Source organism: Pleurodeles waltl, chromosome 2_2 (genome assembly GCF_031143425.1).
Source record: "Pleurodeles waltl isolate 20211129_DDA chromosome 2_2, aPleWal1.hap1.20221129, whole genome shotgun sequence".
Taxonomy (NCBI): domain Eukaryota; kingdom Metazoa; phylum Chordata; class Amphibia; order Caudata; family Salamandridae; genus Pleurodeles; species Pleurodeles waltl.
In genome coordinates this window covers 460,241,406-460,259,167 of record NC_090439.1, presented here as the reverse complement: position 1 = coordinate 460,259,167, position 17,762 = coordinate 460,241,406, and the positions used below count along the sequence as shown (strand labels likewise).

General features: G+C 46.8%; 1 protein-coding gene across 2 annotated transcripts in view; it reads left to right on the top strand.

Moving 5' to 3' along the window:
* CEP192 (centrosomal protein 192) overlaps positions 1–17,762 on the top strand; it is a 1,702,116-nt gene that overhangs the window by 512,994 nt on the left and 1,171,360 nt on the right. For both annotated transcript variants that reach the window (XM_069219927.1, XM_069219928.1), the window contains one exon: positions 4,450–4,624. In XM_069219927.1, coding sequence (XP_069076028.1) covers positions 4,450–4,624 — 175 coding nt within the window. The remainder of the gene's footprint in view (positions 1–4,449; positions 4,625–17,762) is intronic.

Sequence of the window (17,762 nt, the reverse complement as noted above, 5' to 3'; positions counted from 1 at the left end):
AGTCCGAGGCTTAACAGTCCCACCCCGGGTGCCGGGCTAGCTTTTCCTTGCAACAATCGGGTCATTGGCTTCTGCCCGAACCCCCCTGGGACGACGTTTAATTGGTGACATGCACCGTGAGGCTCCAACACTCTCGCAATCCCTTCTTACTCCGCTCCCATTTAAGTTACATCTGGTGAAGACCCCCGGAGTATCCGGTATACTCCCACGAAGATAACAGCGAGAGGTAAAAGATCTTCCACGTCGCACACCCCTCACTGCTTCTGTCCAAATACTGGAGTTCGATGCCTGCTTCCAGGACACCACCCCACCACCCTTCGCCGAGGTCAATAACCCCCCCTTCTTGTTCGCCGTTTTTTCTTCTTAATTTATTTCCGACCTAAAAAAAAAAAACACTCGGAGGGGGAGATTTAGAAACTAACGTGGCCTAATAGGAGAGATTATTCATCCCCCCCCCTTTTTTTTTTTTTAGGTTACCAGCCCACCACGCGGGTTTCAAAGACCAACCAACCACTATCAGGAAAAAAAATCAAATTAGCACGCCTATTGACCAGAGTCCTTATGCCCGTGCCATATTCACAGGTAAAGCTGGAAAAAACAGTGCAAGATGAAACACGGGAACGCCAGGTAGACGGTGTCTGTTTCACCACCCAATACAAATCGGAGCGTTAAACCCCTTTTGCGCAGACAAGTTATACAGTATCAAAGAAAATGTCAGAAGTTTAAATGTAGGAAAAGCCTAGTAAGTCCTGACAGAATGCAGAGCGCAAAGCCAAAAGCCGGGTATTCAAATTCTCCACAAACCCTTGCACCTACTTAAGTTGCAGCCCTTTCAACAGGATTAGAGTAATACCTGTTCCTCCTGGAGAAGCAGCCCTGATGGTATACTCTGTCCAAGAAAAAAAAAAGAAAAAAAAAAAACAAAGGCGCCCACCAGAATGTGTATAGCGTGTATACTCTGACTCGCCTAAAGCGCACAGTCAATATTACCGCCGTCACACCGCTGAAAAGATCGTCCTGGAGCGCCTCCAAGGGCTTCCCCGAACGCTGGAAAGGGAGAAGCGCGCAACAATGCGCGAGGAGAATTCCTCCAAGGATTCCTCCCCGGAATCGCACCGTCCCTCCAATCTTCACCCCCTCGCCGGGGGGGGGCGCCGATACCAGAGTCGCAAGTGTACCGCCGCAGCTCTCCTGGACGCTAACGGCGAGATCCGTCTCGCGTCTGAGGTCGCACGTTGTTTGGCGTCTCTCGCCCGACGAGAGATTCACGGCCAGCGCGTTAGCTGTCCGCCATGTTCCTCGTTACATCCCAGGCATCACGGTCAGTATTGATCTCAGTTGTGTTCGACCAGGAACTGTTGAATTTTGCAGTGTGCCCACTTTGAAAATAGCTTATTGCCATTTTTAGAAAGACTGTACCTGATATTGTTTTCATTCAAAGTTCCTAAAGTACCTAAGTGAATTACCTTACATTTAAAGTGTTTAATGTATATCTTGTACCTGTGGTTCTTAAAAATATATTTTTCAATATAAAAACCTATTGGCCTGGAGTAAGTCTTTGAGTGTGTGTTCCTCATTGCCTGTGTGTGTACAATAAATGCTTAACACTACCCTCTGATAAGCCTACTGCTCGACCACACTACAACAAAATAGAGCATTAGAATTATCTAATTTTGCCACTATCTTACCTCTAAGGGGAACCCTTCGACTCTGTGCATGCTATTTCTTACTTTGAAATAGTATATACAAAGCCAACTTCCTACACGTCATGAAAAGGTTCTTTGCCACCAGGTGCCGCTGATGTATACTAGTGCTTCAAGCTCATCTTCTCTTATCACAGGTTTGTAGGGAGAGGTTTGTTTTTGACTTAGCTTTTGCTCTAGGCTGCAATTTTCAGGTGGCATTGTGGCTGAGAATCGGAGTTTCCTTAAGGTTTGAAGTCTGAGTTCTCTTATGATCTCCAAGTCTCAGTGACCATGAAGCATGAGTTAAAAACATGAGTTATCACTGAACTCCTTTATTAACGTTTAGGAACTGGACGATGAAGTGCCTGTGCTGTCATTCCTTGATCAAAAGAGCACCTATAAATGCCCTTTGATAATAATCACTACAAGGATTTTCTGTACCAGTTACACAAGCAGACTAATATTGGAATTAGTGAAATAACGTTCAAGCAGCCTGTAAAGGGCCAAGATGCCTTCAGTGAAATACCTGGGTGTTTTTAAGGGCACAAGATGAATCACTTATCACTTTTGTACATTTTTAAGTGATATTGATTATTCTATTCATGTAGATGAGTGGAAATAAGGCAAAGCATATAAGGTCTTTCTGGTATGCACAAAGGAGAGGAGATCTTGGAAGGAAGTTATTATGTACTGTGTTGTGTTTCTCTTCTGGTAGGAACAGACCCTGGAAATGTTTGATGCTGGATCTCGAGATGCTGTCAACTCAGCAACAGCTATTTACCTCCCACAATTCCATGGCCCTTACCCTAAAGGAGTGATCTGATAATCTGTACTGATCAGTTGGACCCTTAGGAGTGGGGAAGGGCTTGTGGGAGGAGTTATTTTCCTTGCAGTCATCTTACACCTAACTTAAACTTCTGCTTAAAGCAAAAAAGTCATATGGGACCAAAACACCATGACTACTGTTAAGGGTTTCCTATGCAGGAGAACTAATCATAAGATGTATTTCTGTCTACAACCTATTCTCTGCAGGACCCCAAAAGAAATTGACTTTCAGCAGTCAGATACATTCTCAGCATTGAAAGATCACATCATCATAGGTTTATCAGTACTTCCTACTATCTTCAGGCAAGTACTTAAAGACCACCAATTTAGGCTTGTGGGCCTACAAGGCTTAATTAGATCTGGACTCATGAGAAAGAATTAGATGGAATTCCACAACCTGTTTGGTAGAACTGTGATCAGAATTTTTTTTCATATTGGAAAAAGGTATAGGACATTAAAACTCCAAATTAATGGCTGGGGTTACTCAGTTTGAGAATTGAAACTATTATTGTCCTCCTATTAAATGCAACATTATTTTCAGATCTGGCTATGTGAAATAAGATGAGTTTGAAACTGATCAAGTTATATAGATGTTTAAAGAATAGTACCAGGAGGTGATTGGAACAGGAATTATTCTTGCCTATACCTAACGTATATGATTAAAAAACTGTTGCATCATAGTCTACCTCCAGGCCTGCCTTCTCTTAAACAGCTAATGAAATTAACGTAATGTTTTACAGTAGTTGCCGCAATTTCTTTTAGCCTTCTTGTAGGATGTTGTCTCTGTATATACTATCTCAAAGTGAGAGATAGTGTGCACAGAGTCCAAGGGTTCCCCTTAGAGGTTGATAGTGGCAAAACTAGATAATACAAATTTAAACCCCCTGGTCTGCTCCCCGAGGATACATGTGCTTACCTGTAAGCAGACTAGGACTGGAGCACCCCTGTTTTTCATAGGTGCCTATATGTTTTTGGCCCACCTTTGACCTCTGCACCTGACCGGCCCTGTGGTGCTGTGGCTTTGGAATTGCCCTGAACCCCCAATGGTGGGCTGCCTATGCCCAGGAGATTGACTGTGTAAGTGCTTTACTTACCTGAGAAACCTACCCAAACTTACCTCCCCCAGGAACTGTTGATTTTTGCACTATGTCCACTTCTAAAATAGCTTATTGCCATTTTAACCAAAACTGAGTGTACTACTGTTTTAAATCAAAGTTCTATACTTACCTGTGTTAAGTACCTTGCATTTTATGTACTTACCGCAAATCTTGAATCTTGTGGTTCTAAAATAGATTAAGAAAATATATTTTCCTATATAAAAACTATTGGCCTGGAGTTAAGTCTTTGAGTGTGTGTTCCTCATTTATTGCCTGTGTGTGTACAACAAATGCTTAACACTACCCTCTGATATGCCTACTGCTCAACCACACTACCACAAAATAGAGCATTAGAATTATCTATTTTTGCCACTATCAACCTCTAAGGGGAACCCTTGAACTCTATGCACACTATCTCTCACTTTGAGATAGTATATACAGAGCCAGCTTCCTACACTGTTCACTTATGCCCCATTTTTAAAAGGAAGTATCATAATGGCAATGAATTACTACTTGTGGGACTTGCACGTTACTCATATTAAGGTATGGTGAATGATATCACTTTTGTGGAATGTAACTTGAGGTACAAAACTCATAATGTTGTGAAAGTCAGTTTGTTTGAACTTTCTTGAATACCTGTGTGACTGGAGCTGCTAGTCTCAAATATAACTAGTGATTTGTTTTTTGACCAACATTACCAAGTTTTTCTGAGTGTCATATTCCCAATATCTTTTAGTTTAAGTCCATCTGATTTAGATTGTACACCATAACCCTAAATCTCATTTTTGTATCAATCAATTGCCATTTAATTAACATCTTCCTTTTCAATTGCCCCCTCTTAGGTTTTATGACTCTCCAACATTAACTAAAACCTCTTTGGCAAGAGTTCCTAGTGCTGACAGTTTCCCTTCTGCATCCCTGTCTTCAAGTGCTAGCATGAGTAGGTTGTCTTATGTTTCCACCTCAGACAATACTTTGCAGAATACAGTGTTGGCTCACACGCCAGAAGCAACTATGGTAGGTTATCTTTGTAATTTATATTTGTCTTTTATAGGAACGTATATATTTATTTCTCTGTGGCATTCTAATACTCTTATGCGCTGGGAATTCTTAAGAATAATGATGGACTGCTATCTTGAGTGTCTGAGGGATCTGTTCTACCACACAAGGCCCCTGCATGTTATTCAGAAGTCTTACATGTCGCTGTGATATTATTCTACAGACACCTTCTATTGGGTTGTTTTTCTAATCCCTTCTAACACTGGGAGTCTGGATTTACACAAATGGATGCATGGCATCAGAGCTTTAGTAGGTCTTGGAATGTATGCTTATACATATGTGATAAAGTAATTGAGATTAACACCATTTGCAATTAAATGAGTGGTGTTGCCACACCTTGCCATAAATGTACTCATAACAGTGTAAAATTGAGATATATCTAAATTTAGATGCTGTGAGTTGTATATTGAGATTGCAGATAACTTGTTTAGCTACTTCTTCCCAGTTTACAACCTTGCCCTTAATGAAATGCCTAACAGAACATAATGAGGTTAGCTCTCCTCCAAGGGCCTGGCAGTAAGACTTGCTGCAGAACTTTAGTTGACACTATGAGTTCATTGTCAAACTAATGTGAACTAAAAGTAGGCATAAATATTTAAGGTTTACACTACTTCACCTAAAAGGATGCTTCCAGTTTTATCTGTGCATTGTTTTTGGAGTGGTTTCTCCTTTCTGAAGATTACTTTCGTTGACGCCAACTTTAATTGAAAGTGTGCTGGGATCCTACTAACCAGACCCCAGCACCAGTGTTCTTTCCCAAAATCTGTACCATTGCTTCCAGAATATTGACACAACCATGGCCCACAGTTAAGTCCCTTGTAAAAGGTACCCATGATACCAAGGGCCCTGTGGCCAGGGAAGGTCCCCATGGGGTGGAACATGTATTATGCCACCCGGGGGGGACCCCTCACCAAGCACATGTTATCTTATGTAGATTTTTATAGCGCATGGCTACCTGGAGGCCTCCCAGTGCTAGGAGCTAGGACACTTTGAATCAGGGATAGAAGTGTAAGGAATTATGTTTTGAACAGTCAAGTCTTTAAAGCCTTGCAGAAGGTTAGTTCATGCCTCGTCACCCGTAGGCTACATGGTAGGGAGTTCCATAACTTTGCCCCCTGACAAGCTAGGGATCTTCCACCCCATCTGGCCTTCTTCACTTTAGGGGTCACTACTAAGATTGCTGTTGAGGATCTAACTGGCCTATTAGGTGAGTAAAAGGAGGCCAATGTCCTCAGCAATTCCGGACCTCTATTGTGCAGTGTTCTATGCATATGGCACAGTGTCTTCAATTGTATCCGCTTAGCGACAGGAAGCCAGTGGAGAGAGGAAATTCCTTCTTTTATAGTCATGTTTAGGTATGTTCAGAAGCAAACGTACAGAAGCATTCTGGACTATCTTCAACTTTTTGATCACATATCCAGGCGCTCCAGTATACAATGGATTTCCATAGACCAGATGTGAACCAATCAATACCTGTATAATAATTATTTTGGCTATCAAAGGTAAGATTGTAAAGACCTTCCTTAGAAGCCTGAGGAGGCCGAAAGAGATGGCAGAAATGTTATTAGCTTGATGCGCCATGGACCATTGTGGATCAAGCCAGACACCAAGACTTAATGAGTGCTTTGGGTGGTGGTAAGTATCCCAGACCCTCCATGATCGATGGATTTGAAATGGGTTTTGTATGCTGCCCGAGTATCATCACTTCCGTCTTATTATCATTGAGTTTTAACTTGCTTAAGGACATCCATGCCGCCACAGCTTGGAGGCATGGACCAAGTGCTGAACCATTAGTGCAAGAGTCATTAGATAGTGATACCAGTAGCTGTGTGTGGTCTGCATATGATACCAAGGCCAGCCCAAAAGGCTTGACTATGTGTGCGAGAGGTAACATATAGATATTAAATAAGGAGGGGCTGAGGGAAGATCCCTGTGGGACTCCACAGCTGTTTTTAACATGCTCTGAAAAATATGTTCTGATGGATACACCTACCTGTGGATTCCTCACCTAAAGAATTCTTCCCTCGCGCCAGCCATCAACGGAAATTTCTTCTAGCTCTGTAGTCGACGATGATGTCACAATCGGCCGACTCCACGCGACGCCACATGAGGTCATCCAGGCAATAAGAAGCCCTCGTCGATGTGCAGACGTCAGTTCCCTTTTTTCCGTGCCCGAGTAACGGTTAATTCTTCGAGGCTCACAGGGAGCTACTGTTTCCAACGACGGTTACGATGTCGCAGCCAAGAAAATCCAGCTTCAAACCTTGTAGCCAGTGCGGGGTCGAATGTCGGTTACCGACCCCCACGAAAATTGCCTCTGGTGCCTTAGTTCCGATCATGAGGTCGAGTCATGCGGCTCATGTCAGCGCATGAATCCTAAGGCACTTAAAGAGAGGGAGGCGAAATTGTTCTTGGCTCGGTCCAAGCAGAAGAAGGAGAGGCGTCATCGGAGGGAGTCTTCTTCGAGATCCTCGAGGTCTCGTCACCATCATAGTGACTCTCGGCGCTGTCACGGATCTCGGTGCCGATCGAGCAAGGGACGGTCCAGGTCAAGATCGGCTTCTCCGTCAGCTCGGCGTCGTCCGACGTGGGAGATAAGCCCGACCGTCACCCCTCTGCCTCCTACGACCCCGACGTCACCCGGGTCGGTGTTTGAGGTCGAGCCTCCCCAGAGGCCAGAAGGTTCTCCTGGCCAGGAGTTACCTGGACCTTCCTCGGCATCTATGCCGGCGCCGGTGCAGCAGCAGCAATACCCGGCTTTCACAGCTCCAGGAACAGCTCCTGCAGCGTTTATAAACGCAATATTTAAAATTTTTGCTTCCATGACGCCGGGTGGAAGTCATGCAGGTCCGTCTGGCCCTCTGGCCTATGATTTGAGTGTTCCGGCGTCTTATGGATCGACGCCTTTAACCCCATTTTTACATGCTGCACCTGAAGCGGCGCCGATGCCTATGACGTCGCCCAGGCTGACTACACCTGCTACAGCGCTGTTGGATTCGCCTCGGATCCGATCGACGTCTAAGAATCCTATGGAGTCGGAGCTTCCGGCTTCGGACGGATCCGAGGTTCGGCGCCGACGAAGATCTTCGGCGTCGGCCGACGCCTTATCGACTCCAGGCTTGGAGTCAAGGCTTAAATCAAGACGTCTGGCTCTTCGACTTTTGGAGGAAGAAGAGTACGCAAGACAACACCTGGAGGAAGGTGAAGTTTTGGAGCCCTCTGGTGACTTCCAGGGACTGGATACAGCCAGTGGCTTGGACACTACCCCGGAATGGGATCTATCTTCCCCTGGAGAGATCACGGAGGAAGCTGCTTCATTCCACGCAGTCATTCTGAAGGCTGCAGACTTTTTGGACCTTCCCCTTCCTACTGCGGAGGTCAAACGAAATTTATTGACAGAGGTTTTACACCCAGCTTCTGCTTCTGCTGAGCCTATTTTGCCCTTCAATGAGGCTCTGCTGGACCCCATTAAGGACATCTGGTTGAAACCTGTGTCCACCGCTGCGGTCAACAGAGCGGTGGCTCGTCGCTATAGGGCGGCGCCTGGTGATCCGGTGTTTCTCTCCAGAAAGCCAACTCCGGAGAGTCTAGTGGTGCAAGCCTTTTGTTCGTCCAGATCCTCTCCTGGCTCGTTTCCTGGGACACCTCCGGACAGGGAGTCAAAAAAGATGGACCATACTGCAAAAAAGACCTTTTCATCTTGCAGTATGGCCTTAAAATCTTCCAATGCAACTTGCATACTGGGGCGTTAAATCCATGCCCTTATGGAAGAGGTGAAGGGCCACCCTAGTTTGTCTCAGGAGATGTTGCAGCTGTTGGCGGATGCACAGGCAGCTGTGACTCAGGTGATCCAGTCGGGATTGGATACTTCGGACTCGGTGGCTAGGGCTATGGGCACGACCATAGTTTCTAGACGGCAGTCTTGGCTACGGTCATCTGGCTTCTCATTGGACGTGCAGGCCACACTTCTTGATCTTCCTTTTCATGGGGAGAGGCTCTTCGGCACAAAGGCTTACTCTGCCCTGGAACGTTTTAAGGAAAGCAGTGCGACTGCAAGATCTTTGGGACTCCAGTCGTCAGCCTCATCCTCCTTTAGAGGTTTTCGGAGGTTTAAAGGATTTGGATGTGGTTCCTTTCGTGGAAGATTGCAAGGACCACAACAATCTGCTTCTACCCTGCCATACAGATCCTTCAGGGGCAGAGTCCGTACGAGAGGAGCCACCTTGCAGCACTCTGCCTCTTCCTCTTCCTCGGGAGGGGTGCAGCAAGGAACGCAGCCGTAGTCCTCCTCCACTCCCTGTCCACTTGTCTCCGGTAGGGGGGAGACTTGCCCATTTTCTTCCAATGTGGGAGGTTATAACATCAGACTCCTGGGTCATCGACATTGTGAAGAAGGGGTATGCTCTTCCCTTTCGGGAATTCCCTCCTATCTTCCCTCCCCGCCCATCCTTCTGTTCAGAAGACCATCTTCTCCTATTACAGCAGGAGGTATTATCCCTATTGGCAAAAGGCATTATCAGTTTGCGGTCCTCCCTTTTGGTCATACTTCAGCACCTCGAGTCTTCACAAAGGTGATGGCGGTGGTAGCAGCAGAGCTCAGAAGAAGGGGGATAGCTGTGTTTCCCTATCTGGACTATTGGTTGATCAAAGCCAAAACTCCGGAGCTCGTTCGGTGCCATCTCCAGTCGACGACTCAATTGTTGTACGACCTGGGTTTTTCAGTCAATGTACCCAAATCTCACCTGGAGCCCTCTCAACGCCTCCTGTTCATAGGGACAGTGTTGGACATGACATTGAATCGGGCCTTTCCTCCACCCCAGCGGGTCCAGGATATTCAGCCGTTGATTCCAATGTTTCAAAATGGAGCAGTAGTTCCAGTCCTCAAGATCCTTCGTCTGCTCGGTCTGTTTGCTTCTTGCATACTGTTGGTCACTCATGCACGCTGACACATGAGGGCTCTTCAGTGGTGCGTCCGCAGGCAGTGGTTTCAGCACAAAGGGGATCTCGAGGATTCAATAAAGATCTCCAGAGACACTGCAGTGGATCTTCGATGGTGGGCAGCGGTCGACAACCTGTCTCAAGGAAGGCCGTTCTCGCTGCCACCTCCAGTGGCCACGGTGGTAACGGATGCTTCCACTCTAGGGTGTGGAGCTCATCTGTGGGACCTGGAGATCAAGGGCCTTTGGTCTCCAGGGGAACAGAGGTTACACATCAATCTGTTAGAGTTGCGGGCAGTACGTCTCGCTCTCAAGGCCCTCCTCCCTTCCATTCGCGGTCAGTCAATCCAAGTTCTGACGGACAACACGACCGCGATGTGGTATATAAACAAACAGGGAGGAGTGGGGTTGAATCTTCTCTGCAGAGAAGCTCTAAGTCTCTGGTCCTGGCTTCAGGAACACAAGATCTGCTTGATTGCACATCATTTGGCCGGAGTCCTGAACGTGCGTGCAGACATTCTCAGTCGACGCAGCTCGGTCGATCACGAGTGCCGTCTTCATCCAGATCTAGTTCTCCGTATCTTCCGGATGTGGGGATATCCACAAATAGATCTGTTTGCAACTCAAGAGAATGCGCAGTGTCCGCTATTTTACAGCCTCCAGTATCCGGTGCAAGGAGCTTTGGGGGACGCGTTTCAGATGTCCTGGAAGGGTCAGTTGCTTTACGCGTTTCCCCCCCATACCCTTGATTCCTTGAGTTCTCAGGAAGATCCGCCAAGACCGAGCTCAAGTCATCTTAATTGCTCCGGATTGGCAGAGAAGGGTGTGGTATTCGGACCTACTCCAACTCTCTCAGTGCCCTCCGCTCCATCTCCCTTGCAGGGTGGACCTCCTCTCGCAGTCGCAGGGGCAGATTCTACACCCCCACCTCCAGAGCCTGCATCTTTATGCCTGGAGATTGAACAGGGCAATGTGAGTTCCTTTTCTCTCCCTCCAGATGTGGTGGAAGTTATTTTATCGGCCAGGCGACACTCCACCAAGTCAATCTATGCTAATCGTTGGGCTAAATTTACAAGCTGGTGTGGAGAGAATAGTTTAGATCCCTTAAAAGCTGGTTTATCTGACATTTTGTCATTTGCACTCCATCTGGCACAGAAAGGTTTTGCAATTGCCACTGTTAAGGGTTATCTGTCTGCACTAGCTGCTTTTCTGTGCCTTCCTGATCAACCATCCTTCTTTAAATCACCAATTGTTTTAAAGTTTCTAAAGGGACTCACTAATAAGTATCCACCCACACCATTCATTATGCCTCAGTGGGACCTTAACTTAGTCTTAACTTTTCTTATGGGGGCCCCGTTTGAACCTATGCACTCTTGCTCTTTACGGTTCCTAGTATTCAAAACTGTTTTCCTGGTGGCCATTACATCTGCCAGAAGGGTTAGCGAGCTTCAGGCTCTCACTGTAGAAACCCCATACCTTTCTTTCTTTAAGGACAAAGTGGTGTTGAGGACCAAGGCGGCTTTCCTACCGAAGGTTGTTACACCCTTTCACCTGGGGCAGTCAATTACTCTCTTCCCTTTACCCTCCACCTCACCCATCCAAGGAGGAAGAGAGGCTCCACCGGCTGGATCCGCTAAGAGCACTGAGCTTCTACGTCGCTAGGACGAAAGAGTTCAGACAGGATGAACAGCTCTTCGTTGGATACGTGGGGAAGAGGAAAGGTAGAGCGGTCCACAAGAGAACGCTATCCAGGTGGGTCATTCTATGTATTAAGATCTGCTATTCTTTGGCGAAGAGAGATCCACCTGTCGGGCTTCATGCCCATTCCACCAGAGCCAAAGCAACTTCATCGGCTTTGGCTAGAGGTGTTCCTGTGGCTGACATCTGCAGGTCAGCGACCTGGGCATCCCTCCATACTTTTGCCAAACATTACTATTTGGACTCTGAGGTTAGGAGGGATGGCCATTTTGCTCGCTCGGTGCTGCAAGATTTCTTGGTTTGACCATTCGGGCACCCACCACCAGAGGTTATACTGCTTGGTGACTCTATTCTTTAGGTGAGGAATCCACAGGTAGGTGTATCCATCAGAAGAATAAGTTACTTACCTTCGGTAACGCTTTTTCTGGTGGATACAGTAACTACCTGTGGATTCCTCACGGTCCCACCCGCCTCCCCGTTGCCTGACTGGTCAAGCCAAGATCTCTTTGGGTGTGCATCCTTGATCTTGTGTATATATATATGTATATAGCTGTTTCATGTATATAGTTGTGATGACTGTATATACTTTTCCTTTGCAAATTAAGATAGTTGAAGAAGACATTTTGGACTTGGATAATACATTCATATGTATAGTTTTCTCTCGAATTGAGTATTCATAACTGTTATTTATAATGAGTTTTATAATAAATGTTTTATTTTCATTCATTCTGGATGAATGTGTACTCTTTAGGTTTAACCTGTTCGCCTCTATGGCACGTAAAAAAATGGTGATAACTGACATCTGCACGTCGACGAGGGCTTCTTATTGCCTGGATGACGTCATGTGGCGTCGCGTGGAGTCGGGCGATTGTGACGTCATCGTCGACGTGCAGAGCTAGAAGAAATTTCCGTCGAGGGCTGGTGCGAGGGGGGAATTCTTTAGGTGAGGAATCCACAGGTAGTTACTGTATCCACCAGAAAAAGCGTTACCGAAGGTAAGTAACTTATTCATCTGTCTAAAACTTGATATGATCTATCCTTAATAGAGGAAGTGATCCAGTCTATGGCATATCCAGATATTCCAGTCTCTGGTATCCTATCAGTTAATATATCCAGGTCCACCGTGTCAAACGCAGCGCTAAGATATAGGAGAATGATAGCTGTCTCCAAACCCTGGTCTAAGTGTCTTCTGGCGTCTTCTGTGATAGCGATCAAAGACGTCTCAGTGCCATGTAGTGGCCTGAAACCCATCTGAGTAGCGTGAAGGACATTATCATCCTCCATGAAACAGAAAAGTGGAGTATTAACATGCTTTTCAACTATTTTAGAGAGAACGGGTAGCAATGAAATGGGTCTATAGTTGCTAAGCAATGCAGGATCAAGATTAGGTTTCTTCAAAAGTGGTTTAACAATGGCATGTTTCCATTGTTCTGGTACTGTCCTAGAGGACAGTGAAAAATCCAAGGGATTTGTAATACCAGGAACCGTCACTGCAGCACCTAATGTCGGCACCTGGGGAGGGGCTGGATCAAGGGAGGATCTGAACTTAAGACATGAGAGATTTACCCACGTCGTCTTCAGATATCGGAGAAAATTCTGAGAGAATAGCGGAATCCATAGACTTCTGTTCCATTACCTTCTGTGCCTGGTCGGCAGCTCTAGGGAGAGGGTCGAGTAGATGTCTAGTACTTTTTGTTGGAAGTAGGTTGCAAGATTGTTAACATGTTCCTGGGAAGCATCCAAGCGTGCCAGGGCCTCCTGTGGCTGGGTAAGCTCATTGAATATGCGAAAAATCTCTTTAGGAGAATTTTCCGCCAGCTAAATTTTTGTGAAGTAATAGCCAATTTGGGCTATTTTAATTTCAGTGTGATAGGATCGAATGGTTCCTTGTTTTAACGCTTCATCATATGATTTCCGCCATCTCCTTTCCAATTTTCTACATTCCCTTTTGAGATGTAGAAGATGCGGGGTAAATCAAGGAGAGCTCTGTCTACTGCGTCCTTTTACGTTAGTGGAAAAAGGCAAAAGAGCATCTAAGCTGTCACTGATCCAGTTATTAAAGGACTCTGACCTGTCCATATTATTATTTTTTGGAAATGGTTTATGCCTCTCTAGAAAATTAATCCAAGCATCAGCTTTAAGATTACGCCAGCGCCTAGTAGGTAAAGATGCATTAAGGATAAGTTTCCTATGCCTGAAAATGGCTAATTCAAGTGTTATCAGAAAGTTGTCGGACCAAGCCAAAGGGCGAGGAGACGTGGGCTTTAGTTCTGTAACATTTGAAAAAACAAAGTCAATCGTATGACCCCTATTATGCGTCGGACCCTTGATCAATTGTACTAGATTTAAGGCATCCATGTCAGAGAGTAAATATTTAGTTACCAAATTGTCTACCTCCTCTGCATGAATGTTGAAGTCACCCAGCAGAGTGAAATTAGGTTTAGAGCATACCATCTCAGCAGTATTATCTGCAAAGGACTGTAGAAAGTTTTCAGCGGGACGCGGAGAGCGATAAACCAGAGCACCTGACAGGGTATATTGGGGATTCAAATTGATGGAAAAGTACATGCTTTCACATCCTATTAACTGCAAGGGGTGTGAGTAAACCATTAGGTTGTCCCTATAAATGATCGCACTGCCCCCACCTCTGGGGGAAGCTCTGTCGAGCCTATTTATAAAAAATCCGCTAGGTAGATCCAGACAACATCAGGCGCCGAACCCTCATGTAGCCAGGTCTCAGTCAAAAAGAAAATCGGAGGTTTAACCTGTTCCAGGAGCAAATATGTCTAATTTGTGTGCTACCAATGAGCAACAATTTGCTAGGAGGATAGAACATTTACTACCAACCTGGGCTGCTGAATCATGATTATCCAAAGTAGGTTGCGGTGACCATAAGCTCTCTGAACAGTGGTGCCTGAAGTTCACAGGGTCCATACTATGGGTGCAGGCACTCTGTGGATCAGGTCTCACAGAATGGAGGAAATTGGAGGGATACTTGATTCTTTCCTCTTGGACCACATGGACATGGGACTGGGCCCGGTCTGGCACAGACGCCTTGCCTTTGGCGCACCAGCAGCATGCCCGCTGCGCGCAGCTTGCATCCGTGCTAAAAATAGCCTGGAAGACAAGGAAAATGAACTACTCCGCTAACCCACCTAAAATGGCGGCTGTTAATGTGCTTTTGGGGAAGGGGAGAAATGGAGGGGGGAGGGCTAGGATCAAGAGTCCCTACCCCCGAGGCCACTGAACACGGACCAAGGGGGAGGGAGATGTAAAAATTATTCCTGAAGGTGAGGAGACGCGTGTTTGGTAGTCCCCGCATGCTCCTTAAATATAACTATCAGCGTGGGTCCTCGCTTAAAACAGTAGGAACTTTTAAAAGAATACAATTCCAACCTTTCCTAAAATAGTATTAGAGTGGCTGCTCTCGACTTACTAGGTGTCATACCAGCACACACAAGCTGCCCTTGCAGCTTGTGTGTGCTGGTGGGGAGAAAAAGGCAAAGTCGACATGGCACCCCTCTCAGGGTACCATGCCCACAAACTACTGCCTGTGGTATGGGTAAGACACCCTTCTTGCAGGCCTTAAAACCCTAAGGCAGGGTGCACTGTACCCCAAGTGAGGGCATAGCTGCATGAGCAGTATGCCCCTACAGTGTCTAAGTCCATTCTTAGACATTGTAAGTGAAGTGTTGCCATATTGAGTATATGGTCTGGGAGTTTGTTATTACGAACTCTACAGCTCCAGATGGTTTCACTGAATATTGGGAAGTTTGATATCAAACTTTCAGCACAATAAACCTACACTGATGCTGTAGGAAGTTGGCTCTGTATGTGCTATTTCAAAGTAAGGAATAGCATGCACAGAGTCCAAGGGTTCCCCTTAGAGGTAAAATAGTGGTAAAAATAGATAATACTAATGCTCTATTTTGTGGTAGTGTGGTCGAGCAGTAGGCTTATCCAAGGAGTAGTGTTAAGCATTTGTTGTACATACACATAGACAATAAATGAGGTACACACACTCAGAGACAAATCCAGCCAATAGGTTTTGTTATAGAAAAATATCTTTTCTTAGTTTATTTTAAGAACCACAGGTTCAAATTCTACATGTAATATCTCATTCGAAAGGTATTGCAGGTAAGTACTTTAGGAACTTCAAATCATCAAAATTGCATGTATACTTTTCAAGTTATTCACAAATAGCTGTTTTAAAAGTGGACACTTAGTGCAATTTTCACAGTTCCTAGGGGAGGTAAGTATTTGTTAGGTTAACCAGGTAAGTAAGACACTTACAGGGCTTAGTTCTTGGTCCAAGGTAGCCCACCGTTGGGGGTTCAGAGCAACCCCAAAGTCACCACACCAGCAGCTCAGGGCCGGTCAGGTGCAGAGTTCAAAGTGGTGCCCAAAACACATAGGCTAGAATGGAGAGAAGGGGGTGCCCCAGTTCCGGTCTGCTTGCAGGTAAGTACCCGCGTCTTCGGAGGGCAGACCAGGGGGGTTTTGTAGGGCACCGGGGGGGACACAAGTCCACACAGAAATTTCACCCTCAGCAGCGCGGGGGCGGCCGGGTGCAGTGTAGGAACAGGCGTCGGGTTCGCAATGTTAGTCTATGAGAGATCTCGGGATCTCTTCAGCGCTGCAGGCAGGCAAGGGGGGGATTCCTCGGGGAAACCTCCCCTTGGGTAAGGGAGAGGGACTCCTGGGGGTCACTTCTCCAGTGAAAGTCTGGTCCTTCAGGTCCTGGGGGCTGCGGGTGCAGGGTCTCTCCCAGGCGTCGGGACTTTAGGTTCAAAGAGTCGCGGTCAGGGGAAGCCTCGGGATTCCCTCTGCAGGCGGCGCTGTGGGGGCTCAGGGGGGACAGGTTTTGGTACTCACAGTATCAGAGTAGTCCTGGGGTCCCTCCTGAGGTGTTGGATCGCCACCAGCCGAGTCGGGGTCGCCGGGTGCAGTGTTGCAAGTCTCACGCTTCTTGCGGGGAGCTTGCAGGGTTCTTTAAAGCTGCTGGAAACAAAGTTGCAGCTTTTCTTGGAGCAGGTCCGCTGTCCTCGGGAGTTTCTTGTCTTTTCGAAGCAGGGGCAGTCCTCAGAGGATGTCGAGGTCGCCGGTCCCGTTGGAAGGCGTCGCTGGAGCAGGATCTTTGGAAGGCAGGAGACAGGCCGGTGAGTTTCTGGAGCCAAGGCAGTTGTCGTCTTCTGGTCTTCCTCTGCAGGGGTTTTCAGCTAGGCAGTCCTTCTTCTTGTAGTTGCAGGAATCTAATTTTCTAGGGTTCAGGGTAGCCCTTAAATACTAAATTTAAGGGCGTGTTTAGGTCTGGGGGGTTAGTAGCCAATGGCTACTAACCCTGAGGGTGGGTACACCCTCTTTGTGCCTCCTCCCAAGGGGAGGGGGTCACAATCCTAACCCTATTGGGGGAATCCTCCATCTGCAAGATGGAGGATTTCTAAAAGTTAGAGTCACTTCAGCTCAGGACACCTTAGGGGCTGTCCTGACTGGCCAGTGACTCCTCCTTGTTTTTCTCATTATTTTCTCCGGCCTTGCCGCCAAAAGTGGGGCCTGGCCGGAGGGGGCGGGCAACTCCACTAGCTGGAGTGTCCTGCTGGGTTGGCACAAAGGAGGTGAGCCTTTGAGGCTCACCGCCAGGTGTGACAATTCCTGCCTGGGGGAGGTGTTAGCATCTCCACCCAGTGCAGGCTTTGTTACTGGCCTCAGAGTGACAAAGGCACTCTCCCCATGGGGCCAGCAACATGTCTCGGTTCGTGGCAGGCTGCTAAAACTAGTCAGCCTACACAGATAGTCGGTTAAGTTTCAGGGGGCACCTCTAAGGTGCCCTCTGTGGTGTATTTTACAATAAAATGTACACTGGCATCAGTGTGCATTTATTGTGCTGAGAAGTTTGATACCAAACTTCCCAGTTTTCAGTGTAGCCATTATGGTGCTGTGGAGTTCGTGTTTGACAGACTCCCAGACCATATACTCTTATGGCTACCCTGCACTTACAATGTCTAAGGTTTTGTTTAGACACTGTAGGGGTACCATGCTCATGCACTGGTACCCTCACCTATGGTATAGTGCACCCTGCCTTAGGGCTGTAAGGCCTGCTAGAGGGGTGTCTTACCTATACTGCATAGGCAGTGAGAGGCTGGCATGGCACCCTGAGGGGAGTGCCATGTCGACTTACTCGTTTTGTCCTCACTAGCACACACAAGCTGGTAAGCAGTGTGTCTGTGCTGAGTGAGAGGTCTCCAGGGTGGCATAAGACATGCTGCAGCCCTTAGAGACCTTCCTTGGCATCAGGGCCCTTGGTACTAGAAGTACCAGTTACAAGGGACTTATCTGGATGCCAGGGTCTGCCAATTGTGGATACAAAAGTACAGGTTAGGGAAAGAACACTGGTGCTGGGGCCTGGTTAGCAGGCCTCAGCACACTTTCAATTGTAAACATAGCATCAGCAAAGGCAAAAA